At 39.9% G+C, this 27,201-nt stretch overlaps 1 protein-coding gene across 2 annotated transcripts; it reads right to left on the bottom strand.

Annotated features, from left to right (window-relative positions):
• On the bottom strand, positions 1–26,932 carry kiaa0513 (KIAA0513 ortholog). 2 transcript variants are annotated; one of them, XM_046393877.1, is made up of 13 exons: positions 26,811–26,932; positions 17,488–18,085; positions 15,193–15,292; positions 14,457–14,530; positions 13,356–13,426; positions 12,320–12,521; positions 12,193–12,233; positions 11,951–12,023; positions 9,309–9,386; positions 8,839–8,868; positions 4,971–5,051; positions 4,787–4,881; positions 1–4,216 (listed from the first exon to the last, which is right to left on the bottom strand). In XM_046393877.1, the coding sequence occupies exons 2-13, from the start codon at positions 17,880–17,882 to the stop codon at positions 4,167–4,169; spliced, it is 1,290 nt and encodes a 429-aa protein (XP_046249833.1). In that variant the 5' UTR covers positions 17,883–18,085; positions 26,811–26,932; the 3' UTR covers positions 1–4,166. The 2 variants fall into 2 exon arrangements, with proteins under 2 accessions (XP_046249833.1, XP_046249834.1); XM_046393878.1 differs by lacking the exon at positions 8,839–8,868.
• Between the last annotated feature and the right edge of the window lie 269 nt (positions 26,933–27,201).

Consider the following 27,201-nt stretch of genomic DNA (forward strand, 5'->3'; position numbering starts at 1 on the left):
TGACATCGAAAAATGACATTTATTACAGTACCAGCAACTTAAATCAACATGATAACAAAATGTCCAAGCAAAGCATAAACCGAAAAACACATCACAGTAAAACAGGCTAACACCTCTGCTGGACACGTCAGATAGAGCAGATAGCAGGATAACACAGGACGTGTGATGCTAAAGATTCCTCAGTCAGTCTGACACACGCACACATCGTTCACCTTGTGTTCCCGGTAAATCAGGGGCTCCGTATGTCACATAGCAGTTGGCCTACGATTTCTAAATGCATCATTTGCTTTCAGTTTCTACCCAGGCAACATTCAGCAGTGTCATTTGTGTTGCGAACACCTCATCACAGCTAAACTAATCCAAGACCTGTTCGCCATGGTAGCAGTTGGCTAGCAATGATGAGGATTTAATGCACATTAAGTGGGTCCCACTGTGGCAATAACATTGATATTGTCACTAGCGCTACTGCCACTTTCACTGGCAAGACCTAAATTACCGCGTCTGCCCAGACTCATATAAGTATTGGTGACTTTGAAAGAATTTAAGGAGAATTGTTATATTTTAAACCCTGGTCGCTATAGTTACATAATTCTGTGTGTGTACCAAAAGTTTTGGAATTAGTCCAGCAGATCAGCTCAGCTGGCAGCCCTAACTGCATTAGCTGCAATGTAATCCTCTGGGACAACTATGACCGTTAAAGTTATGTCCACTAAAATTGCTTTTGGAGCTACTCACAGGCTGACATTATTAATCCAAGTGTCTGACAACCTTACAGAAAGGATCCTTACAGAGAGAGACCTTTTTGTTAAAGAGTAAAATCCCTTTTCTTGTGAAATGGAAGTTATCACAGTATTGACACTTGGACATTATTTGTACAGAGGAGCTTCATCACATGCTGCAACAACAATCACCTGAAGCGCAATAGCAGCAAAGCCAATGAGCTTGTGGTGGACTGCTGCTGCCTTCTACGTGTTCACAGGCTGGGACAATAAAGTTGATTCTGACAGAACACAAATTTGTGGCCATGATGGTCGGCGATGCTTTAAATAAGGATGTTGGTGTTCAATCTAGCAGCACAGGAGATCTATACGATCAGCACAGGAGATCTATACGATCAGCACAGCAGATCTATACGATCAGCACAGGAGATCTATACGAGCAGCACAGTTTCAACGTGGACACCCAAATCTGGTCTCAACAGCTCACTTTGAGTCCAACTGGACAAATTTGGAGAAATTCACTCAGTGTGCTCCTGAGACGTCAATAGGACACTGTCACCAGTTTGGAGGTGTAAAAATGAGACCTTGAAGCTGCTCTGCCTCTGCTAATTTTCAGGCAAAAATTTCTGTTTGTTGTTTTTTTGCAGAAAGTGACAGTGTTAATCTACTCCTAAACACAAGCATGCTCACCTGAAAATGTAAAACATTAACTATGGTGAATTAGGTCCTTCATTTTGTTTCCAGTGAATCGACTGACCATTCATCTACTTTAACAACATGCCTAGAAGAGCTGTTTTTGCTTTAAATCATTCTGGTTAGCTAATATTACTCAGTACAATGTAAGCTGCAACATGACGTGGAACCCCAAAGTAATCAGGAACTGAGAACACAAGGATTTGGAGACTGAATTCTCATTATCACATGAGTTAATCAACAGGGCAAACCCCCAAAAACTTAAAGCGATACTTTAATGCTAAATTTCACTTAGTCGATACTTTACACAAAGTCAATATGATTATCTATGCAACAAAAGAATCTACTGTCAACATTTCACAACCGATATGGTCGATGTCGAGACAGAACACGCACTATAAAACACATCAATGTAACATTTTTCAGAGAAAGATGAGTAGTGTGAGTGTAGAGATAACTGTAGTGCACATGGTTCATGCTGAGCTAACAAGTACAATAAAAAGGTCAATACTCGAATCAAGCCAGAAGGGTACAAAGCTGTAGAGAATGATAACATTTACATTGCATATGCACAACACGATATGCTAATACTTTGAATATCTACGTCAAACAGAGTTGGGGGTGTACGGGAGCACTTCAGGGACATTTATTTTCCTCACGGAAACAAGGCTCACAATGCACTAGTAACACCTACTGTTGATACGCCTGCAATTAAAAGACCCAGAATTCACAAACAGCAGCACGTGATCAATTCTTACAACATAAAGAAACATACAGTATTTACAAAATGTCTTCATCAACACAACAGATTGAAACAGATTATCAATTTGAAATGGGATTCCATCTGACAGAAGGTGCAAACACGAAGATAAGCATATTTTATGATTTGAACATTATTTAAAAAGCACATGTTGATATATACCTGAAACAGCTATTAGGACTTCTTTTGGGATTCAGGAGTCACTCATTGAGAAGTGCTATGAGTGAAGAAACAATGTTACCCCCTAGTGGTAGGATGAAGTAATACAACTAGTGAATGTCACTTCACAGTTTCAGTCACTTGTTTTACGTTTGCTGGATGCTGTTTGCATACACTAGATAGCTAAACAGATAGATACACATGCAGAAGGATGGGAAACAGAGTGTATGGTGGGACAGTCTTTTATCCAGGTGACATGTTTAGCTTTACTGTTGGCATCACAACTACCACTACCACTTAGATCCATCACTGAAAACTCAGACAGCGACACAATGAATTTTATTTGCATGCATAAGTTGTTCATATATCAGGGAATGAGTAAAAGAGTGAACTGTGCAGGCTCTGCATTAGTGTTTGGTTGGGCAGTCAGTCATAGCATCAGAGGATAAAGAAGAGGACACTGACTTTGATGGAAGGCACTTTGGATGGATCAGGAGGCTCCAATGATCTCAGGGTAATAAAGTTTTGAATTAAAAAACATAAAATGAATAAGATTAGATTATAAATATGTGCCAGAGTAAAGGCTGCAAAAATGGGACTAGGATAGGCATTAACATTTCTCTGAGTAACTACTCAAAAGGAAGACTTTGTTCGTTTCTTTCTGGCCCAGATTCCATTGTCTGTTTAACATGAGGCTGTCACAGGCAGACGGTTAGCTTAGCTTAGCTTAGCTCAAAGACTTGAAGCAGGGGAAAACAGTGCGGCCTGTCAAAAGGTAAAATGTCCACCTGCCAACACATGTGATTAAAAGCTGATATCTTTTGTTTAATCCACACAAAACTTGTGTTAAAATGACAAGTCATGGTTTTGCCTCTGAAAGCAACCCACAGAAAACACCTTGTCAGTTTTCCACTTTGCTTTTGTATGGACGGAATAAACAAAATATGTGTTAATTAATAAGCTTAAGAGGTACTGATAGGCAGATTTGTTCACCTTATATGGAGCCAGGTTAACAGTTTCTAGGCTTTATGTTATGCTAAGCTAACCATCTCTTTTCTGTAGCTTCATATTTAGCACAAAGACATGGGAGTGTTAATGTTTTTGTCTAACTCTCTGCAAGATAGTAAGTATACTTCTCTGAATGTTGAACTTGGCGTGGATGGATACTGTTTAGTTATATGTTAAGTAATTATTAAAGCTGCATTTTTTTGTTGTCGTTATTGTTCTCCCTGCATGGATAAAGCGATATAAAAACTGGATGGATGGATGAAAGTTATTGTTTTTGATTCTAAAATGATTCTACAGTTTTATAAAAAGCACAGACAAGCATAAGTTATTATTGCCATGTACTATCACAACCCGGGTCTGGTTTGAAATGCATGTAGACATTTATGTCAAATGGAACAAGGCAGGGAGATACTTCATACAATGGCTGTTAGACTTTACTACACTAACATATAATAAATATAGTTGCCAAGGAAACAGCATAGAGGATAATATAACCTACACACCATGTATATAATGTGTAAATCCTCAGAGTGTGTCATGATACAGATCCTGTTCAGATTTTACACTGAATGAGAGATATTCGGGTATACGCCAGCTGATGATTATGTATTATTGCTGATACAGGACTGGGTGCAGAGGAGCACTACCACTGGATAAACTGGGTTTGCTACAATATGGCACAGTTCAGTGCAGCAGGTTATATTTTTCAGCAGTGTACCACACAAACACAACATCAGTCAGAAGGAGAGTTGATCACTGCGATGTTGAGTTGGAAAGAAGTTGCTGTTGTGTGTGTTCTGTCTGCCTTCGTCCTGTTGTCTTCAGACTCACTCTGCTGCCATTTTCTCTATATGGTCAGTCAGCAACTTGTACTGTTCTGTAAATGGGTAAAACAAAGACATGCTGTAAAGTGGCATTAGCATTACTGTTATGTAATGAGGCCAAGACTCTATTTCGACCTTGCATTAACTTGCAATTTGTAACTGGATTCATTATGATTGAATCACAATATGCAAATTAGGTAGATGGAGCTGACAGGCTTGTAGACGAACATCCTTGGGTGAAGGCTTTAGACTAATTCAGATAAAAGATCCAGATGAAGACCATATGTTAACACCAGATTTGGCTGAAAGTAGATAGGATGGGTAAAGTATCAAGTTTTACTTTTACTGAACTTTACTTTACTTTGATGCTCTTCTTCTTTTGCAGCTCATTCCATGCCTGCAGATGGCAAACATTTCATATGGCAACAAATTTTACTGCCTTTGCCAGTAGGAGGCGACATTGACATGTCTATATTTCTGTAGATCTAAACAACTGTGGCTGTTATTTTCCTTCTCTAAAGGAAGCTCAGACTTCTGTGTGTAGAGACTGAACGGCAGAGAGCGTGCAGCTTGAAAAATGCATGTGGGTTCATGAGTTCCAGTGTTTTACTCTTGTGCTTTACCTTCATTCAGGTTCCCAATGACTGCTTGCTTCTTCAGGAAATCATTGCAGAGCTTCTTACTGAGCCCAAACGCCAGCATGTTATGAGTGAACGTCCTGAAAATACAGACACACACCTCCTGTAACAGCTTCATCCTTCCCCAGATGGTGAGATACTTTACAAAACCCTGCGGTGGCTCCCTCACCCCAGCTGGCCGAAGGCAATGTTCTCATCGATTTTGGAGCTGTCGTCTCTCTCCTCCTGGGTCATGTGACACCACTTCTCCCTGTAGAACGGACACAGTCAGAGTCAGGCATTAATAACAGTTTCCTTTTGACCTTCAGCTTCTCCACAGAAACAGGCCAGAGATGGGTGTCAGAAAAAATGTTACCTGTCAACATCAGGCTGACTTATCAGCTATACTACAAACAGCAGTGGTAGAATAACTGTTGGCAATGTACGTTTCTGCAAAGGCACATGCGGCAGGTGTCACTGAGCAAAAAGGGGAGGTGCACCAGATATAGTATAGGAGGGAGGCAGTTCGCAGTGCTGGTTTAGGTCTTTAGCTGATGTCTCAGTTGAAGTGGTCTCAAACAGCGGCCTCTAGCTCTGCACGCCACCACTGTCCTGAGTCAAGTAGTTTGAAAGCAAGATGATATCTATTGTAGAAATGTTGTTCACAGAAATGCACAGTGCCGACATAGCCACTGGGCTTAGTGTCCACATAAATCTTCAAAATGTTGTACGGCGGCTTCTCTCACATTTTTTTTTTGTGAGCTAAAAGAACATCTCTATAAACCTCTATAACGCGACATCCATCCCTGTAACTGCTGCGTAATGGGATGCAAAAAGAGAGATTCCATTACTCAGCAAATACATCCAATCATACCAAAGGGCACATTAACCAGCCATCAGCAAAATAATAAAAACAATGATTCATTCACAAAAAATTATTGTCATTAACAAGCAGATGAACGCCGTAGATTTGCACAGTGTACTCACTGTAAAGCAAATATTTAGTAATAACCATATTTAGCAATGTTTTCATGCCTGAATTCACCAACGCCACTGAAGTCAAAGCAAACTGAGTAAAGTGAGGATGTTGCTGCGCTGCACATGACTATTCTTCTTTTTGCAATGTGTCACTGAGGTATGATCTGACTGAAGTACTTTCCTTTGGTCTCTGGAACTGTCCTGAACATTGAAAAAAAAAACAGATTACATATTGATGAAATCATAAAATAAGAAGACAGTATTAACCAGCATCCCTTTCTTGCCTAATCCAGTGGGGGTTCTTTAAAACTCAGTATCAACAAACAGAAATCCTCTCTCAGATTGTTGGACATAATCAACCTGTGATGTTTGCTGCATTCCAAACTTCATTCGGTGATTCTGTTCACCCCAGCGGACAAGTGGACATGTTAAAGTTGCACTAATCAATACTTTCAACTTTGTGTGCAGGGGGCTTCTTACAGTGATGAACCCACAGAGGATTATCACACAACACAACAGCTCCAGTGATCTCAGTCTCTGTTCTTGCATGTAATCCATCTCATTTTCAGCAGCAGCAGGCTACTGATTCAGAAAGAAAAAAAAAACCTCCAATAAACTCATTGTAAAGGTCCAAAACTAAATGCTACACAAAGTTAGCGACTAGCTGGTGAAAACGGGGGAAAAAAATTAGCATGCTAAATGAACGCTAACATTGCTCTGTGCCTGCTGGATATTTAAATATGCAACTGTATATTAACACATTCACTCCAGCACATTTATATGTTAGTGCTGTAATTTCAGTTTGGTCAGTGCTACTCCTGAAACAAAACTGTAGCTGTGACATAAGTAAAAGAATGGGGTCACTGTAACTATTTTGCCCCCCCCAAAAATGGAGAAAACTGTATTGATACATTTAAAATCAACCATAAACACACTGATTTTAGAAAGCTGTGTTGACCGTCTTACAAAGAAATATCGCAGATACAGATAGAGATATTTTTGGCTCTACAAAACCATTACTCGTCTATGGGAGTACTCTGAATACCTCAACGTGACATCACCAACAGTATGTTTGGCAATGTATAGGAAGGAGCACATTTTCAAACTTGAGAACTGACCAAAATGCAATGTAATACAAAGGCAATTACAGTTCTTGACTGTTCCAACGTGGATATTTCTAATTACGCATGTTTGTTCATCTGTTTTTTGTGGCATGTTGAATTTTCACGACTGGGCAACAAAGTATTCATACTCATACTCCTATATGTATTTGTATTATGGCATGTACAGCGTATCAATGCAATCAATCCGCAGTAGAAACACAGAAGCAGGCAGATAGAAAGAAGTCAGAGACAGCAAAGGCAACATGCAAATAGAGGGAGAGAAAAAATATCACATGCAAGAGATAAACGGTAAGAACATGCAGCGAGCTGCGAAGAGGAAGAGAACACCTTCAGACTCTGTTTCATGCTCTAGACATAAACACCATCCCAGACGTTATGCAAGTCTACACTTTCAGGATTGAAATGTGGCCGTGATGCTTTCACTTGTCAAAGAAAAAAAAAATCATTTCAACAGCAGCATGACAAAATACCTAACCACAGCAGCATGCCGACAGAAACCAGATGAAGACAGGTGAAAGTCACAGAAATATGTAACTGAATCTGGTGATGAGCCCACATAAAGCTTTAAAACAAAACGGGGTGCACCATAAAAAACCAACATTTACTCACAGTAACAACACACAAAGTAATCCAATCATAATTACAAACAAACCACTTCCAATTTCCAATTGTGGTTGATGTGGACATAATTGTCCTGCTGTGATTAAACAGATTCTATCTTTCAGTTTACACACAACACAGTCTCACCCTGGGTTCCTGTTGTCCAGTCTGATGAGTTACCATCACAGACTATGCTATCACTGCTCACTAGAGCGCATCTGACAAGCTGCAGATTAGAACCAGGGCAGACTCCCAGCCCTTGAGCCTGGTCCCTCAGCACAGGGCTACACACCATGCTGCTCTCACATCAACCCTGTTTCTGCAGATGTCTCACTGTGTCCCTCAGCTTTTCATGGTTCTCTTACTGCTTACTTTTATGAGTCTCACGTCAGAGCTGATGAGGAGAATGTGGGTTATCATTATGGAGGTCATCGATCTTGGCAACAATGGAGTCCTGAGTGTGCCATGAGAATAATTATAGACTTTTACCGTACTTGATTATACTCAGCTACAAATAGATTAATCAGATTTTCCTTTAGTAAACTCAAAGTGCATAAACAAGTAAAATGAATCAACTAACCCTTCTGAATCTGATGAAAGTATTCCATCACATTATGAATATGCTTGTGAAACTGTTGGTATTCATCTTATCAACGCTCTACAAAGTGGTACATGAGCTAGCTGGTTAGGATGCTAACTTCGGTAGACATCTAGTTAATGTCTTCTTTGATGTTACATTAATACTGTTGTTCCTGGTGACAGCATTAGTTCTTTCTTAATGTTTTAAACTAAAATTCCTAGTATATTTAACAAATTTGCACCTTTAAATATGCTCATGAGCTGGCGGTTACGTTTGTAACGTTTACGTTTGGCTTGCTGATAACATTGTAAATGCTGCTACTGCGTCCAAAAGACTCAAAAATATTTTATGTTTTGTGCACACACTACAAGCAGTCACTGTCTTCTAAGACTGGTGGCTAGTTAGTCCTCAGAGTCAACGAGCTACCCATCTGGCTGGGTGTACAGCCTAACCTCTAAACACAATTCATTGTGTTCAGACTATGAACAAATGGGAAAATGTAAAGTAACCAATTTGCATCACCAAACAGAAATGTTTAATACTGTCATTATCATTATTATTACTATCATTATTATTATTATTTTAGCTAGCTTTCTTTCTAGTTAGCCTTGCCATTATTTCAGAACAACTGAACCCCCATGACAGGTACCAGACGCTGTTTCTAGAAAATCTATGATACAACTGCAAAGCCTCTCCCCTTCTTTGCCCCCTCTGCCTGGGTTCTTTATGTTTTGCTTGTTTCTGTTTTAGGGCTGCGGACAAATAGAAGGACAGACCTCTCGACCTTCTCTTCATCCTTCGTTCCCCTGCCCGGCAGCAAGGCACAAGGAGACAAAGGGTTAAAGTCAACATGCAGAAAGAAGGAGAACAACAACAGCAGTGTTTAGACAGGAAGAGAAGAGAAGAGAAGAGAAGAGAAGAGAAGAGAAGAGAAGAGAAGAGAAGAGAAGAGAAGAGAAGAGAAGAGAAGAGAAGAGAAGAGACAGTGTGGGGCATCAGAAGATATCAGCAGTAGTGTTAGGCTGAGGCATACTGAGCACTGTGTGATTGTCTTTAGATTCTGCAGTACATCACTCACACCTTTGTTTCAGTTTCAGCAGACAGGTTCAGTGACACACCAACACACACAGAACAACAGCCCACTTTTGTTTTAAAAAGATACTACATGTTTTCCATAATCAGTGCCACTGTTTATTATGTGACTAAACTGTTTCATGTAACTGACTAGATTTGAATTCAGACTCACCTTGTAGTTGGTGATCTTTTTTTCCTCTCACAGTGGACAGCATCAAAAAATGCAGCATTCCAAAATCTTAGTGTATGCCTGACACAGAGAGAGCAGAGGTGACATTTAATTCCTGTCTAATCTACTTCACAAAACCAAATGACAGACAGTGATTACCAAAAAATCAAATGATATAATTATCGGCTTGGTCAAACCTGTCATATTTTATAATATCGCTGGGCAAAACATGGAGGCACGTGGTCACTAAGCCGTGCTATGATTCATTCTACAATGTTTTGATGCATGAACCCAACAAGATGATGTCCTAAGATAAATTTGGGGACAACAGAGGTAAGAAAAGAAAAAAAAACAACAAAACACGCCTCTCCTACACTGACTTTTCCCTAATTCTTGAATTTTTCCTCTTGTGAAATACTTCACACTTTTACCCAATAAAGCCACTAACTCATAACCACACAATGGCCTCAACCTGTGATCTGACTCAAGTAGTCACTACTTTTTTGTAAGTGGTCACAAGCCAAAAAGGTTGTCCACTACCGTTCCAGTTAAAAAAAAGTAATAGAATAAAAAGCAATTACATTGAATTCCTATAGTGACAGAGAGTGGAAAGACATGTCACAGTGTGTCAAAACATATCCTAAGGTGTATTCCAAAAATGACAAAACTGGGAGCATTCCTCACCAAAGCAAGGGCAGAGATTTGCATATGGATGACATCCCTACCAGTATTCGACATTAGATAATTCCAGTATGCCCTCACAGACACAGTAACTATAAGTTATGCATGAATCAGCTCTGAGTTCAACCAAATCTGCATGTACACATAACCATCCACCCGCCACCCACCCATACTGGATTTTGAGATAAACACCTACATGGACATTTCTTTGCACTCTTTAATGACTGGAGGGGCTGCTTTCAGTAATTGAAAATGTATGTGTGCAGCACTGCAGCAAATATCACTGGACATTTCAGCAGAAAAACCAAAAGCTGTGGTTTTAAACTTGACAAGACAGAGAAAGTCTCCAGAAGAAACACAGTTAAACTTTGAGCTTCTGAAATAAACATTTCAGTTCTGTAGCTCAGGATGACAGAGAGAGAGAGAGAGAGAGAGAGAGAGAGAGAGAGAGAGAGAGAGAGAGAGAGAGAGAGAAGTTCATAAATTCAGAAACAACAGTACTACTCGGCCAGTGCTCTTGTGTGAGCATTCTGATTAATAAATGTATTCTTTTCTCTTTATGTAAATCATTTGGTAATCATGGTAACACATGCATGTCAGCACAGATACTTCCCCTGATTAATAGTTGAATAGCTGTTGAAATTTAGGTAAAAAAAAAAAAAAATTGCTAAAAAATATCCTACTTTGTACTGTTGGTCCATTAAACAGCATGACAGAGCAATCCCACAGCAATAATCCCTGAATCTGTCTCCTTTTCATCCTGTCTCTACCTGTTCCCACCCATAAAACCAAGTCAAATTAGACAGTGTCACTCACCACCCTTTTTGTTATGTCGAATAATTAATTAAAACCAAACTTAAACTCAATAAAATGAGCATGTCAAATTATTTGATGTGTACTTAAACCACCACCATCTGCTAACAGATGCTGGTGGTTTATGAACTATACTGCAGTCAGCCACCAGGGGGCGATCAAGATATCTTGGCCTCATTTTTGGGGGTCAGTCAATATTGTATATACAGAGCGAGCCAAAATAATGTATACACACATCAGGAAAAAAAGGGTGATGCCATCTGTTTGGAGAACATCGTACAACAGTACACAGTGTTATCGTAATTTGATCAAACTTCAAAAGAGGTATCTATATGTATAGAAGTACTTATACAAATTAAATATTTACGCATGTTTTTCTTTTTCTGATGCGTGTATACATTATTTTGGCTGACTCTGTATATATATTTACTGAATAGTAAATGGGTAAAATTTCTAACCTATCTGTTCAGGAGCTGCAGATGTAAAGGTTTCTTACATACTTTTTGGACACAAGAAGAGGAGGAAGAGGAAGTCATTCAGACTATTCCTTCTTTGCTGGTTTTCATAAAAACTCAACAAGAAATCTACAGCTAGTTCAGAAGGCTGGAGTCTTAACTAAAGCAACACAAATGGGTCATATTACTCTTCTGCTTAAGACACTGCAGTGACTTCCTGTATCTTTCAGAAATCATTTTAATTCTTTTATTCTTTTATAAAGTTTTGAATGACCTGCTCCTCCTCCCTGCATTCTGTCCCTAAACTATGAAACTCACTGCCTCTGGATATAAAAGGAAATTTAAGACCTATATTTTCAATCTGTCTTTTAATTTTAACTTAGAGTAATGGTACAGCCTTTGTTTTGAAGTTTTAATCACTGATTTATACTTTAAACAGTCTCTGAACAATTTTTAATTTTGATTTTAATTTTAAGTTCATGTGCCGGGTGTCACAAGAACAGCATTTTATTATCTGCAGAACACCTCAAATGTGAGTGCGTTTCGTTCTCTAAGCAATACACAGAAACTGACACATGCTGTTCTAAATTCCAGGCCAGACTGCTGTGACGTTCTCCTTTCTGGTCTACTGAAGAATACAATGAGTCAGCTACGACTGATTCACATATCTCAGTGGCCAGAGTTTCCTCTACTTACCAGATGGGTTGCTGCTTCAGGTGGGTGTACAGGTAAACCTTTTCTGTTTTTTTTTCCACTGGAGCCTCAGACACTGGGGTAGAAGAGAACACATGACAGGAAATGGCACTGCTCAGTTCATGTCTAAATCATATTTTATGAAAACTAACAGAGCAGTGGAACAGGAGAAAGAAACTGCTTTTTTGTACTGTCTACTGCACTGTAATGCAGCTCAAGCCAAGTTGATTTTACGTGCAATATACCTGGTGACATGGGTTTGGTCTCAACAGGGCTCTCCCCATCCCTAGAAATAAGAATGCAGAAGAGGAAAAGAGTAAGAAATTGAACAAGTATATGTTTTGTGTAAATGAAAAGTATGCATTTGCTCACTTTGGAGCGATTGAGCTTCTCAGCTTGCTCTCGAGGCCTCCAAAGAAGCCTTTGACGTCAGTCTTCGATGTGTTTTTAAGGAGGCGCTCAGCAGCATCCTTCTTTCCAGACAGCCAGGAGTTGGCCTTGTTGAGGTATGAGTCCAGACCAGCTGGAGGACCACCACGGTCCAGCAGTTCTGAGGGAGAGGGCTGGGACTTCCCTGAACAGGAAAGTGAGTTCAAAATAATGACCTCTAACTGTATATCATTAATCTGCCTTGTTCACTCAACGTCCCTGTGGTATTCTTGGTCTAAATTAATACAGACTGGACAGGCTGATAAACAGTACATACATATTATTCAGTTGACAGGCATTACCTGGTTGTTTACCCTCTGAGGTAAGGTTAATATCACAGGCGGTCACATTGTGAGACACCCCGAGGCATTTAGAAAAAAGGGCCAGTCTACAATTTGATGGACCAATTAGGTTCATGCAACTCAATGAGCTGGAAATGAAAACAATAATCAGCCCCTCAGATAGATAATTATATTATAATATATTATATTGTTATAACCATTAGCCTTGCAAAACCTTCCCTTCTTTTCAATCTCACAAGTTTCTTTGCGGTTTATTGTTTGTAGCTGTCATCATTATTCAAAGCTGTCTATAGTGCATTTAACAACAATCTAATTAATATAATGCAATAACTACAGCAGACTTGACTGCAGACAGATGTTGATGTAATGTGCTAAGCTGTGGTGGTACACTAATCACTCAAAGCTTCCTGCTTGCATAAGTACAAACAGTACTGTCTTGAAAGCCCACAAAGGCATTGCATATGTTTGTGGTGTTGCAGCAAGAGAAACCACAGCACAAACCTGTGGCAGAAACCATGTCTGAATCAGCACTGAGGAGGGACATTCAGCACAACATGCACAGCTCGGTTTTCTTTTGCTGTCCAACTCTTTTCTCAACTCGTCTAAACACCATGCTGAGTTTATGTTAAAAATGACTTGACGGAAACAGAGTGAAGATGAGACAAATCAGACCTTACCTATGTAGTAGTATGTGAAGCACATAGTCATGAGGTTTTTGGCTGGAGTGTAGTCATCCATCTGATAACATCTGTAAACACACAGTTTCTTTAGAGATGAGTCCGTCATCACCTCAGTGCCAGAACTGACGTAATTTACTGGAGATTTATGACAGAAAGGGTAAGTAGGTCATGTTCTATATTTTTTTAATTGTCAAGAAGACCAAACCCAAAATGAGTTGATCTTGTTAACAAGTACTATGTGTACATACACACTGACATATCTTCTTCCTCTGTGCTTTAGAGCTCCACTGTTACCCAATAAAAAACCATCAATGAGGCACTCTGTTGCAGAAGCTGATGTTCCTTCATTCCCATGAATCATATACTTTTTTTTAGTACTATTTACAACTAAAGGGCTAACTGTCACATACAGGGTTAAAATCAGAAGAGATTTTTGTCTTTTAAGAGAACTGCTAACTAGAGGTTATGCTATCTGGTAATTACTGTTTTTTAACAGTAAAAATATGTTAAAGTATTGAAGTATATTTAAAGCTCTCCAGCCAGCTGCTGAGAGCTGGTGAGCTCTAGAGGACAGAGTTTTTGGAGGAATAAAGAACTACAAGGTACTCTGATCCAGAGCCGTTCACCACGAGAAGGAGTGACAAAAAAATGAGAAAAATGGATTCATCTTCACTCTTATTTCTCAAGCTGTCTGCAGCAGTGAGCCGTGGTGTAGTAGGCTACTGGAATTAGTCTCTGTTCATTTTGTTGATTTCTGACTAGAAGGGAAATGTCCTTTACTACATGAATATAAGGGAAATATAACTAAAGTCTCTGGTGAGTAATAAGTTCAGACAGAGGCAACACACACACTTGATCATTGCTGTTGCTCGCTAGCTTACGGCTAACGTACAGTAAGATATTCTGGCTGTTTGGAGTTAACACAAATTATCCTGTGGTAAAACATAGCTAAGTAATGCAAATTTAACGCAAACGAAAATTTGATTTACTTTCTGAGTGGACACAACCATACTTTGAATTAAAGGTGGAGCAATTCTGGAGAAAGACAGTTGACAGTAATGTATGGTAATGACTTTTTAGATAAATGTAAATACTCACTCAAACAGTACAACTGCAAAAGACTGCACCAGCCTGTAGAAGGTGGCTTCACTCACGCATTTAGAGTGGCAGCGCTGTGAATGCAGTACGACAGTTACAAGCTTGCATAAGATCAAGTTACACACAGTTAAAAAATTTCAAAGATTCAAAAAATTATTTATTATTTCATCACATCATTTTAGAGCGATTGCCTGTATTCATGTAGGGATTTTTTGCACTGAAATGAATGACTATTTGTATGTATTTTCATTCATTAATAAGAGACATCCATCCCTCCATTTTCTATATTGCTTATGGGGGGGCTTACACACTCACACCTAGGGGCAACACAGAGTAGCCAATTAATCTGCATGTTTTTGGGAATGTGGGCGTAAACCAGAGTATTTGGAGAAAAACCACGCAGGCACGGGGAGAACCTGCAAACTCCACACAGAAGGGCCCAGACTTGAATTTCAACCTGAAGCCCTCTTGCTGTGAGGAGACAGTACTAACCACCGCACCACCATACTGCCCTAAAAAGGGACAAGCATTCAAAAACAGTGTACTCAAACACAAGGACATTAGGTTCTTGTTTACAGCTTAACAGCCACTTAGAAATATGAAGTAAGCATTTTACAGTAAACGGTAAAGCAGAAGCTGATCTGTGCTGGCTTTCTCACTGTGTGCTTACGGTTCAACAAGAACTGGTAATTCTTCTCTGACTAGTTACCATTTCCATCATTTCCCTATAACTCACCTGTGCGCTGACATATTTGGCAAACCACTCCCTGCCTTTGCCATTCTCTCCACTGCACAGCTCTCCAAAACGAGCCTTTTCTTCCTGGTCAAAGTCCTCCCTGTAAAAACACACCCCCAAAACATATTACAGAACAAGAACCTCATATAGACTCTAAGTCTGAAACAAAAATTAAAGATGCATTGAGCTGCTTATCAAATTTGGATTGATACAAGCTACAAAAAGATAACATAAATCAACGTACAAGACTTCATGAACAAATATCTACTGCTGACTGAGTTGGGGTGTTTTTTTCAGTCCCACTTATACATATTCCTGACCCTGGAAGGATTGAAAGACCACAAACAGGTGGAATTCAGTACACTATATTTTGTTACACAACTGGTCATCTCACATAATGAAGCTACTTCTCAAAGTCAAGGATGCTTCCTTGGTAGGTCAGGTCCTTAGAAATCAAGTCCCACAGAGACTAGGCAAGGCTCCTTCCCAGCATTGGTAAAAACAGATCTTTTGGCAGAAGCTAGCATGTGTGCGTCATTCAAAAAGTCCCATCTTTAAAGCATGTTGTGCTGCTGAGAAGCTGTCCAATGGCTCTCCTTCCCCATTTATAAAGAAGTCTGCCAAACCTTTGTGCGCATAGGCCACAGTTGGTGGCAATAATGCTCTACCCAACTGCTATTAGCCAATAACAAGAAGAAGGACAAGAAGAAATGTGTGCATAGGATTATGGGTAATTTTGAGGGATCCTAGACATCGGAAAAGTCCTTCAGCAGCTTTTAGTGACGTAGCTTTCTTAAAATTCAGCTGTTTGAGGATCCTCACTTGACCTTGGGACGGACCACTGGGTGAGGATGATCTGGCAGAACCTCAACAGTGTAAATGCATTTGTTTTCCATATCCCATCTATCTATCTTCATTGTTTCTGTCTCTTTTTTTTCAGATAGGAAGGAGCTGATATATGCTAACCAGTCATGAAAGATGACTTTACTGTTCCATTCAATTCTTTTAGACAAGATGGATCATTACATTATGGGGTCAATATGTCAATTTGCTGTGGGCTACTGACCGGAGAGGTCGGTGACCAACGTGTGGTAAATTACCTGACAGATTCAGGTATTCAGCAAGGACAAAACAATTGGGCCTGCAGTAAAAATGCCAGATAAAGTTCAACAAATGTCTGTCAAATTAAATATGAAGGTACAATGATATTTAGAAGCACCCTTTTAACATTTCAGCCTGTTCACATCTGATCTCTTGTCAAATACTCGTCGTGCGTTGGCCAGACTGTTGTCCCCGACGGGCCTCTGCTGGTGAGTCATGAGAATCTGTGAAAGTGTCCTCATCATTCCGGGTGACAAAAATGGAACACTGTTGATCTGAATATAATTGAACACATATTTTAAAGTAGGATAAACTGTCAGCACCAGTGAGTGGCAAAAAAAATACTGACAAAATAAATAACGTAAACAGTACAGGAGAACTCACACATTCATTAGGAACACCTGTGTTCATGATTTAACACTAAGGTAATGTCTCTTTCACTTGGACCTGGTGGGTCCTGATGGGCAAAAATGAGTCATACAACCTAATGATACATGGGATTATCTGAGCTTAATGAGAAGGCTGTGTGGCTGCAGAGTATTAAAAGCAGACCTGAAATCTGCAAACAGCAGTCTGGCGTAGGTATTGGAGTTTTCAAAGTGTTGCAAAGAAAAAGTGTATTATGGTTAGCATTGCATAATCTTTGCCCCGACTGTAGTAACACCCCTTCAGAGATTCAATACCGTAGGTGGAGCAGATAACAGTTTTAACAAGAGGTTTGCTTAGATGGGAATGAGCTGAACAGTGCTGCGATCAGAACTGGACAGCAGCCGTTTGGCTCGAGCTGAATATGTGTTCTGGATATTTCCATAGCATTTGTCAAGAATTTTACTTTTCGCAGTATTACATTTAAAATAGTGTTCAAACCAAACTTGATCTTTCGAATTAGTCTGATGTGATGGGACAGTTTTTGTTTGAAGAAAAACTGTATAATCCAGGTGAAAACTTGTCAATCATGTCTTTTAATCATTTTTTTACAGGTTGTAATGATTGTGTTGTGCAAATGTCAGCAGACTAGCACTGTCATTGTGAGCATGTCAGCATGATAGCAAGGAGCACTGCAGTGTCCAAGAGCAGCCTGACAGTTTGCATTCCATCTGTGATAAATGTTTTCCAAGTAAATTCATTTGATTGGTGTGACCTCATACTGGTTTATTACAGAACACATGAAGGGAAAAAGCAGTTTTTCCTTACTTTCCATGGAACACCTTCTCCACATAAGCCTTCATGAACTGCCTCCGCTCCACCGATTCAGCGTCAGCCTCCTCTCCACTGTGAGTGGACGAAGACGACGACCTCCTCAGCTCCCACATGTGAGAGGGCGGGTCCATGTCGTTCTCGCTGTCTGCCGACTCTGTGGCATCGCTGTTACTGTCTCCCTCCTCTTGGTGGTGGTGATGGTGAGAGCTGGGCTTGGTTGGTACCATAGGCTCTGGCAGTAAAGGCTGCTGGTGGAGTCCCATGGAAGACGCTGGCTCTGGGGAGAAAATGTTTGTATGGCCTTGGTGTTGACCTCCATCTATGCCAAGAGCTGTGGTCCCTGAGGGCAGGTCAAAGTCTATTAGGTTATCCACTGTCACGCCCTCCATGCTGGAAATAAGTCTCTTTCTTTGAGCTCTGTAACAGTGGTTTTAAAATGAGCTATTTGGTGCTCTGCACGAACATGAGAGTGATCACAGATGTGGGTGCTTGTTAGAGGTTTCAACTGAAGTCACTTGGATGGATTTTGATTGTGCAGACCCTCCCATCCTCTGAGGGTGCTGACATCAAGTGAACCTACAACCCACTACATCTGTGAACAAAGAAAGAGGAAAATTAGCATCGTGGTCATCTTAAACATCCAGTCAAATACAGTGGACATTTTTATATTTGCTAATAAGGCTGTAGAGTCAAAAGGGTTGACGGGTTTATTAACATTATATCCCTGTGTGCCTCAAGTCTTTGTGTTGACTTGTATCCTACACTTGTTGCTTTTTCAGTTGCTATTTTATGGTTTTGTAAATTCAAGTAGCGAATCAGAAATTATATAATCACATGTATTAAAAAAACTTTTTTTATTTAAATTTAACTTAGTAGTACAGCAACAGTCCACACCTTTGAATCACATCTCCAGTCTTATCAGCAATCAAGCAGACCTGCACCAGACCTATCAAGTAAGTTAAAAGGTCTGATTCAGGGCTACAACCAGCCTTCCAAGCCAGCCTAAAGATATTCTATTTATTATATTGTGATTCACACTCAGAACATAAGAAATGTACCATTCTCGCCGCAGCTTTAAACCTATTTTGTCTTCTTCTTCTCGTATTTAGGAAATCAAATGACTATTGAAGTTAAGGATTAACATTCTAACTAGTTCCTTTTTTTCATACCTTAGCACTCATATCATGCAAATAACAGGAAGTTGAAATCAATAACTGAAAACCACAAAGAGCGGAAATTCAAATCTTAAACTTCATGTCTGATCTGTTCAAATAATTTCCCACAGTCAAACAGTATCTGTGGCATGTCTGTACATCTGCAGTGTAACGGGACTGTACACAACCCTGTTCTGATTTTGAATAAATAACCCATCACTGCACAATATCCTACTGCTACCTTCCACTCAGGGCTTCCCACAACTCACCATAGCCTCATTCACTTTGAGGGAAAACAACAGCTGTCCATCTTTCATACACACTCAGTCCTTGAGCTAATCTCCTACTGCTCCTCGATCACAGGGCACTGTTGGTCTTCTGACTGAACATACGTGCGTGCGCACACACACACACACACACACACGCAACCCCAACACGAGGAACCCTCGGGCCTACTGTCGTTCTGGCTGCAGCCTCTGAAGATGAGGTAGTTACATAATGCAGTATTTAGTGAGTGAGACCCAGTCTGACACACAGACACACACATATACAGCACAAGGGCAAAGATAAACCAAACACACACTTAAGCACACATACAGCATGTAAACTGTACAGATATATGCAAATTATCTCAATGTCTCCTTTAACCTAAATTTGGCCGATATTTAAAGCCAGCCTGCATCTAAACTGGTCAACCCACAACCAAGTGAGGACAATCAGGCTTTAGATCTGCTCACAGTGAAATCACAGCTGCAAACAGCTGCATCTGCTGTTGATGAAGACACTGTTAATTCCCTTGATGAAAAGAAACATTGAACTGGACTAAAAAAAATCTGTTCAAAGCTTTTGATAAAAATATTTTGTTCCATAAGCAGCTTTTCATTGGCTTTGATGATTCTGCTTAAAGAGGATTCATGTAACATCTTTCTCGTAGAGTTTAGACTCAAGTCCTCAGACAGCTGCTAGATGTCCCACAAGGATTGATATCAGGAGCCCTGTTATTTTCTTTAAACATGAACATTTCTTTTCAAACCTATGCATTATGATCATTTTTATGCGCACCATAAACATCCAATAACCATTGGCTCTACCATAGACTGAGCTTTACGTGCGCTGGTTTTTCTACCTTTGAAGAGCTCCAGTGTGTGCAACAAGGGTGATGCCATACACTTCTGTGCACCAATCAGGATTAGATTTTATTACACCTGAACAAAGCTTGTTTCTCTTTCAATAACATGGAAAAAATGTCATACATTTCACTATGTATGTATCGACACAGAATTTTGTTGCTATTCTGTCTGCTAATGCGGCTGTCATTCTTAATCCTCCGCCTCACAATGGTATGATCTACTGACCCCCATGACTGGTGGTTGACTTCTAGTAGTTCAAACGAAGGATATGTTACAAATCTCTTTACTTCTAAAACTCAACAACTAGAAACAAAACCTGAAGACTTTTAAATTCTGTTTGTTGGTGTGTTTTAATGTGTATGTCTTTATGTGTACAACAACTGCCTTCTATGACGTGCTGGGAGGTCGTACACAGTAATTTTCACGTCTCTTTTAACACAAATCTCCCTGAATAAATAAAACCTGAGGCTTTCTTTCATGTTGAAGAGGCAAACTGACTTCTCACCAGGAAAACTGAGGATATGGCACACAGTTCACCAGTCTTACTGCCCATACCAGAAGTGTGAAATGTCACTTGCCATGTCTTTATGTGGAGGCATTAGCCAAGCCAAGCACGCAGCATGATTTCCTGCTGGGAATGGATGGCAGCACTACAATCACCTGCTGGCCAGTGACGATATTTGGCCTGATTAATGTGCCTTGGCCTCCTATCCTCCTATGTCCACAGAAAATACACACACGAACACATGATGGGGGACTGAGTAAATCAGTGTTTCTTCACTCAGACCAGCTGCAGCATTGCTGCTTCCATGTTCAGGAAGGGAAGTCCGCCCCCCCGCTCCCCCTGAAACACCTCTCGCACACATGCAAAAACGGACAACCTGCTCCTGCAAAAACACTTCGCTCCTATCACGATGGAAGATAGGGAGCCAAATCCAAATCCATTTCCTGATATTCCTTGTATCTCTGAATGCAGTGGTAATTTGTGCTCCACCTGCTGGCGCTGAGGTGACAGGAAGACATCAGGAGAATAAACAGGAGAAACAGCACAGCCTGATAAAAATACTGGCAAATCTAATACACTGACAAACCACTGTTTTGTTTTAAACTGGTAGATAATTATAATGTTACTGGTCCTTTCCTGTTGTACCTGCAATATATGAAGTGATGCTAGGGTTTGTTTAAGCAGGAAGAGCAGACTAGCTGTTATTTACTAGCTAGTTAACACACTGTGACCTCCGCTCAGTCAGACTGTGTGATGAATGAAGATATCACACTGGACAAAGTGAATATTTTTTATTGGTATTCCAGCAAAGCTGCTGTGCCACTTTTTCAACTAAGCAGATGCAGTGAAGCTTGTTTGACTGAGAGGTGATTAGACTTGCGTTAACTTGTTAACCCTGTAACTTAGTCTATATTGTTAGAATTGCAGAAGCAGGCTTAGCTTTTTTAGCAGGTGAATGTTTCAAAAGTGAGCTCCATTGTCAGTGTATACTCGACAATTTACCTCCATAATTAGCAGTCAATCTCTGACCACTCATTTGCTGTCTCTCAAGCCCTAGCTCATCTTCAAACATATATTTGGAGTAGAAATAGAGGAGAAGGCGCTGCTGAGCCTGCTTGCAGTGCTCCCCCAACCATAAAAACACGAGTGCTGTCTGGCACATTTCACAGTCAGTAAAGATCCAAGATGACCTGTAAGTGTCCACCGAAGCGCACAAATGCTGTCCTGCAAGTCACTCTTCTACATCACTTAGCTGCTTTTAATGCAAAAACAAAAACATGATTGTTTTACCAACTTAGACTTTTATTCCAACACAAATACAAACAGATACAGATACAAATACAAATACTGAGCTCTCTGCACAGCCCTAAGGGATCTCTCCTTGCTGCTATTAGCTGTACAGCACAACAGCACTACGAGAGCTGTCCTGTACACTTTTCTCACCATTTTCAGTGTATGCTGCACTTAGTATGATTCACACATGGTCGGCAGCACCGTTATGCAACGTGCCCCAGAGCCTCTCCCACCCCCAGGAAATATTATTGAGCACACTCATCCGCGAAAACATCACTTGAGCAAGACATGAGCGAGACGCTTTTACCCTCAACACTCATGGTGTTTCACAGTTCATCTATCTCTGACACCCTGGCTTTATGAGCAGGATGTGGCACACACCAAGCAATTAATTGGTTCCTCTATTTGAGCTTCACTACTATAGATAATCAATGTGACCAAGGCGCTTTCAAAGTCCCTTTCTCAGGCTACTGGTCCATTACCCAAAGTGCTTTCTTAGGCATTCCTGAACAAAGCTCAGTCTAATCTATGAGGAACCAGTAAGGAACCAGAACCCCACTGGGGACTTCCCTGACCTACAATCCTTTCTCTTCCTTGTGTAATCTGAACGGGGAAGTTGTTCGTAGTCCTTACTGTTGTGTCTTTTGGGACCTCTCAGTCACCAAAACATGAACAGTGAGTACATTCTTTGTTATGGCACTTTTGATACTTTGGATGAATATGTCCAAGAAGCTGTGGTTGTTTCCCATCCCCCGTAGTTTCTTTACTTAACCCCTTAATATGTGAATTATCTTCCCTCTCTTCCCTGTAAGTGGCTTTAAGGTTATAATCTTATTCCACACTATCTGACAGTATTGCAAATATATTCTCTAAACAATTCCAATTCTTTGTTGTTGTGTTATTTTACAAAAATCGTCCCAAAAAGTCAGCCCGACATATCTGGAAACTACGGGAACTCCACTTGATTGCCTCATAAATTTCATTAGTTTTGAAGTGTTTGACTGAACACTAAGGTCGGGAAGCTTTCTATCTTTGAACTGGTCTGGTCCAATGTGCAAGTGAGACTGAATTGATTTTATGTGAGCACTTGTCAGGTGTAAGTGGAGAAAGCTAGCAGGACGCAGCGAGTTAGCAGGAGCGCTGGGATAGCTGATTAGCTCAGCATCACAGGGTGGTCTAACACACTACAGTACTTTAATACAAAGCCTTGTCTGGATCAGTTTATTCTGTTAAAGTTACTGCATTATGCTGTAAATGCAAATCTTTGCTGAACAGTTAAGTTGAATGCTTGCTGTGAGAAAAAAACCACACAACTGCTCACTCAGCTGCCCTGATGGATTGTGGCGGCACCCTTGATACGCTCTTATTCATTGACTCTCAATATGGTCCACTAAGAAGCATCTGAGTTCATGTGACATCCAGAAGCAAAAAATAACACAGTATTCTATATAACAAAGTACTCTGCACATTGTGTGTACTTTTTTGTTTTTCATTTAAATTAAAAAAGGTAAAGTAGTGTTCTAAAACTCTAAAGAGTGAAACCTACTCATTACATAATAGATCCTTTCAGAGCGCATTATCGTTAAGAAAATTATATAATTGGTTCCCCAATGGTGGCACATTAACCTCTAAGCAGAATTTTAATGTTGTAACAAGTCAAGGTGCAGCCAGTTATAAGTACCTGATATATTGTGTGATATTTTAGAATCTTATTATTTCAATCAGCATAGGAACTAAATAGCTATGGCTATGAAATCATTTCAGGGGAGTAGAAACAAACTAGATTTTACTCTGAAATCCTGTAAAGTAGAAGTATGAAGTACTAATTCTACTTTATTAGAACTTGTCCTCTTTTTGTAGTTTGTCACAGAAAACATTTTAACATGTCATAGTAAATGGGAGTGTGTAATAAAGCCCTGCTGAATTCCCTTTAGCTGCTACATGCTATCTCACAGTAGCAATGTAACAGAGCAATTGTTGGGCAATTGTGAAGTCAAACAACACCAGACTATATCAGACAGAGGTGTTTGTGTGTGCTCCCTGATTACAGGCGTTAACATGGGCGGCAATGACTTTTATCAGCTTCTGTCACCAACAAGAAGGAACTACTGCTCTCTGGCATTGCTTTGCATGACTGACAACAATAATAAAGTCACATTTTTACAATACAGCTAGAGAGCCATAAACCCCACCACTTAGCCAAAAAAAATCTGTGATTTACTGTCACTTATATTATGGAAGTTTTGTTTTATGGACCAAAGAATATTTAGATTTTTTGGGTACACAGTGTGATCATATGCTACAATAGGTGTGTGACAAGCAGAAGTGGCTGTTGGCAGATAAGCTAGGTGTAGAATCTCAGCTGAGCTTAGCCAGTGTAACAGCACACATGGAATCTGCTCACTGCAGGAAAAACACTCCACACACAAGAACACTGAATATGTTTAAAGGGGACAGATTGGATTTCTGTTTAGAGACCAGCTTGTTTTTTGTTTGTTTTGCTTTTCAGGGCTAATACCCATGTTATAAACTGATTATTATACATTTGCAGCAAAAAGAAAACAATTAACGTCAAAATTTAGAATAACTACTGCTGGAATATAGAGTAACTAACTCAGTACAATTTACTGAAGTACTTCTGCATATTTATGTACAATTTTGAAGTACCAATACTTTACTTTACTTACTTTACCATTTCCTGCTGTTTTAGACTTGCACTGAATTCTGATGGAAAATATTGTAGTTATTTCGCCACTACATCAGAATCAGAATCAGAATTCCTTAATTTATCCCCGAAGGGAAATTCTTTTTCGTACAGACATTGCAGCATTGCAGCATTCCCAACCAAGAAAGTGAAAGGTATAAAAATAGGATAAACAAAACAAGTGTTGATTGAATTGATGAGTTTTTAAAAATTAATTTATAAGCCCTTGGTGAGGAAAAAAAGCTGACACTGATAATCAAAAGAGTTTAGAAAAAGAGTAGCACTTGTGTGCTTGCGCATTGTAAGACAGTTATCAGTAAACTTAGTTTGTTTGGAAGTGACTACATTCTGTTTTTACTGACAATTAATTTTTTTAGGATCAAGGTTGTACATTAGGAGTGAAAAACAGAAACTATTAAGGTTTGGTTTTAATGCACTTCCCAGTAAAGACACACACTTAGTCACAACGCAAACAAGGTCAAAGAGGACATCTGAGCGGCAAGCAGTTCAATACCGACACTGTTACCACTTCTCGACCTAGAAAACAAATCTTTTGTACATTTTCTTCCCATGTCCCTCTGTTGTTTGCTTCCCATCCCAACCTAAAGCCCCAGACACCAAAGACTTCTGCCAACAACAAACCAGCACATATGCTCTGCGCCTTTCTCAACTTTGCAAGAGGAAATTGTTCTCCATACCAGCAGGTGGCGCTAGTCTGCATTGGGCATGCAGACTGTGATTATGGACATACAAGCTATTGCTACTGATAAAGCAGCATTTTCCTTTACTAGTCCCCACTTATATGACTTCATTTGATCTTCAGTTGATTCATTCCAGATGGCCACATGGTTGTGAAAATATTTGTATATTGGAAAGATCAGTGACAAATGAGAAGAGCCTTCTGCATGTGCCCTCTTCACTCTGGTCATTTGATGGCTTTCCTCACTTCTGTTTCTCTTCTCGTGCACCGATTTGCTTAGTTGAACAGCCAATTGGAGTGATTTCTCTCACAGTCAGGCTTCAGCATTGATTCAGTATGTTCAATCATGAGAGACACTGCCAAAAAGGACCAACTAGTGCTAACTATTGCACAACGCAGAACCTAGACACAGACAGTCACTGACTGCCTGCAGCATTGTGTCCTAACACCTAGCATAGCAAAACACAAATAGAGACGAATTGCCTGCCTGTGCAATTCAAGCTGAATATATATTGAATATAACACATTTTCCAAACGTCTCTATCTTTTCAAGACAAGTGAAGGACAAAAAAAAAAAAAAAAAAAAAAAAAAAAAGATAAGCCCACAGCCATTAATAGTTACAAACATGCACGACTAAATAAACACTACAGTGTCATGATGATATGAGCCAGGAAGTTCTCCTCCATGTGCTCTTCAAGATAACTCAAGCACTGTCTTCATCTGTCAACCCAAAGAACTGGAGTTTGTTAGGTTGGCCTGCCCTTCACTGGCAAAGGACTAGAGAAGCTCTATAGTCTAGACTAATATAATGGAATCAGGTAAATGGTATGAGAGCAGATTTTGAAGTGCAGTACTAGGATTTATAATTTAAATCACGCACGACTGTGTAAAATGACTTTTACTTGCATATTTAATACAGATATGTCTCCTGTGTGTGCAGTTTTTCCTGTATATGGTTCTCATGTACTCATCGTGTACTGCTTTGTTTAGGGATATGAATCATCTACCATCTACTTGGGTGCTGCTACTCAATTGTATGTGCAGAGAACGTCACGCCAGACTCCATTAAAAAAATCTGGTAATTTTATAACATATCGCTTTTCAGAAAGCGTGCATACCTGATAAACCAGAAAATGATCGTCGCTGCTAATCTAGAGGAGCTATTCTCCAATGCGGCATACGTAACAGTGCTATAAAGCAGCTCGTCTGTTCTAACTTGCTGTTATTTTTCGACACAACTCGCTACAACCGACCATGTCCACGATACAGTCATTAAGTAACGTCACCTTATATTGCAACCTTACTGGATGACATTTGGTTTATGCTGTCGCCACATAGGACAGCCAGAATCTGTCATGAATTAAACAAAAAAAACATGAAGAGTTAACAAATATATGAAAGGAGCGCACGCTAAGACTCCCAGATCATAGCTTATTATTTAACACAAATGCTGACCAATGAGTTCACGTTGGCTGGGTGCACTTGACAGCTGAGATAGGAAACAGCACTGAATAAACACAGTAAAGGCTGGAGTTTCCTGTAACGTTAAACGCTGGTGTGTCCAGACAAACAGGGAAACCCCACGTCAGTCATGGAGGTGAATCTGCAAGTGAACCCAAATACACATCCAAACAACTCTAATTAAACGAGTGCGGCCGAAACGACGAGAAGAAGGTAAATAACCATCCGCGTAGAGCCCAGAATCATTGAAATAAACAGAAATGCCATGCAAAAATGCCGTTTAACTTACAAGATGTAAAGAAAATAAACGTATGGTATGTGTAAAATGACATTTTATGACACAACAAAGTAAGTAACAGCTGTACGTACATGAAACGTCCCATGCAGACCGTGCTAGTAGACTGCTCCTAGCTACTGCTTGAGCGTCGTAGGTTTAGCTCGAGACTCTGACACTCAGGCAGGAGTGCGCAAGCGCAAACAGCGAAGAGCGTGATGAGGGGGGGAATCCAATGACGTCGACAAGCAGCACAGCCAGGAGAGAAGCAGAGAATTTCTAATAGGAGAACTCCCGCTCTCAGAACGCCTGTCAGTGCCTTTAATGTTGCAGCTCATCAGTCTATTTCATTTCATTAACAAAATGACAGATAAACGGAGAGTCGACGAAGATTGCTATTTTTTCAAAATGACAGCTATATTTTTTTTATAATCAGATACTATAGTCTCAGCCTGTATTACTCAACATTGTTCAGTTGCAGAATAA

This window comes from Scatophagus argus, chromosome 7, assembly GCF_020382885.2.
Source record: "Scatophagus argus isolate fScaArg1 chromosome 7, fScaArg1.pri, whole genome shotgun sequence".
In the NCBI taxonomy this organism is placed as follows: domain Eukaryota; kingdom Metazoa; phylum Chordata; class Actinopteri; family Scatophagidae; genus Scatophagus; species Scatophagus argus.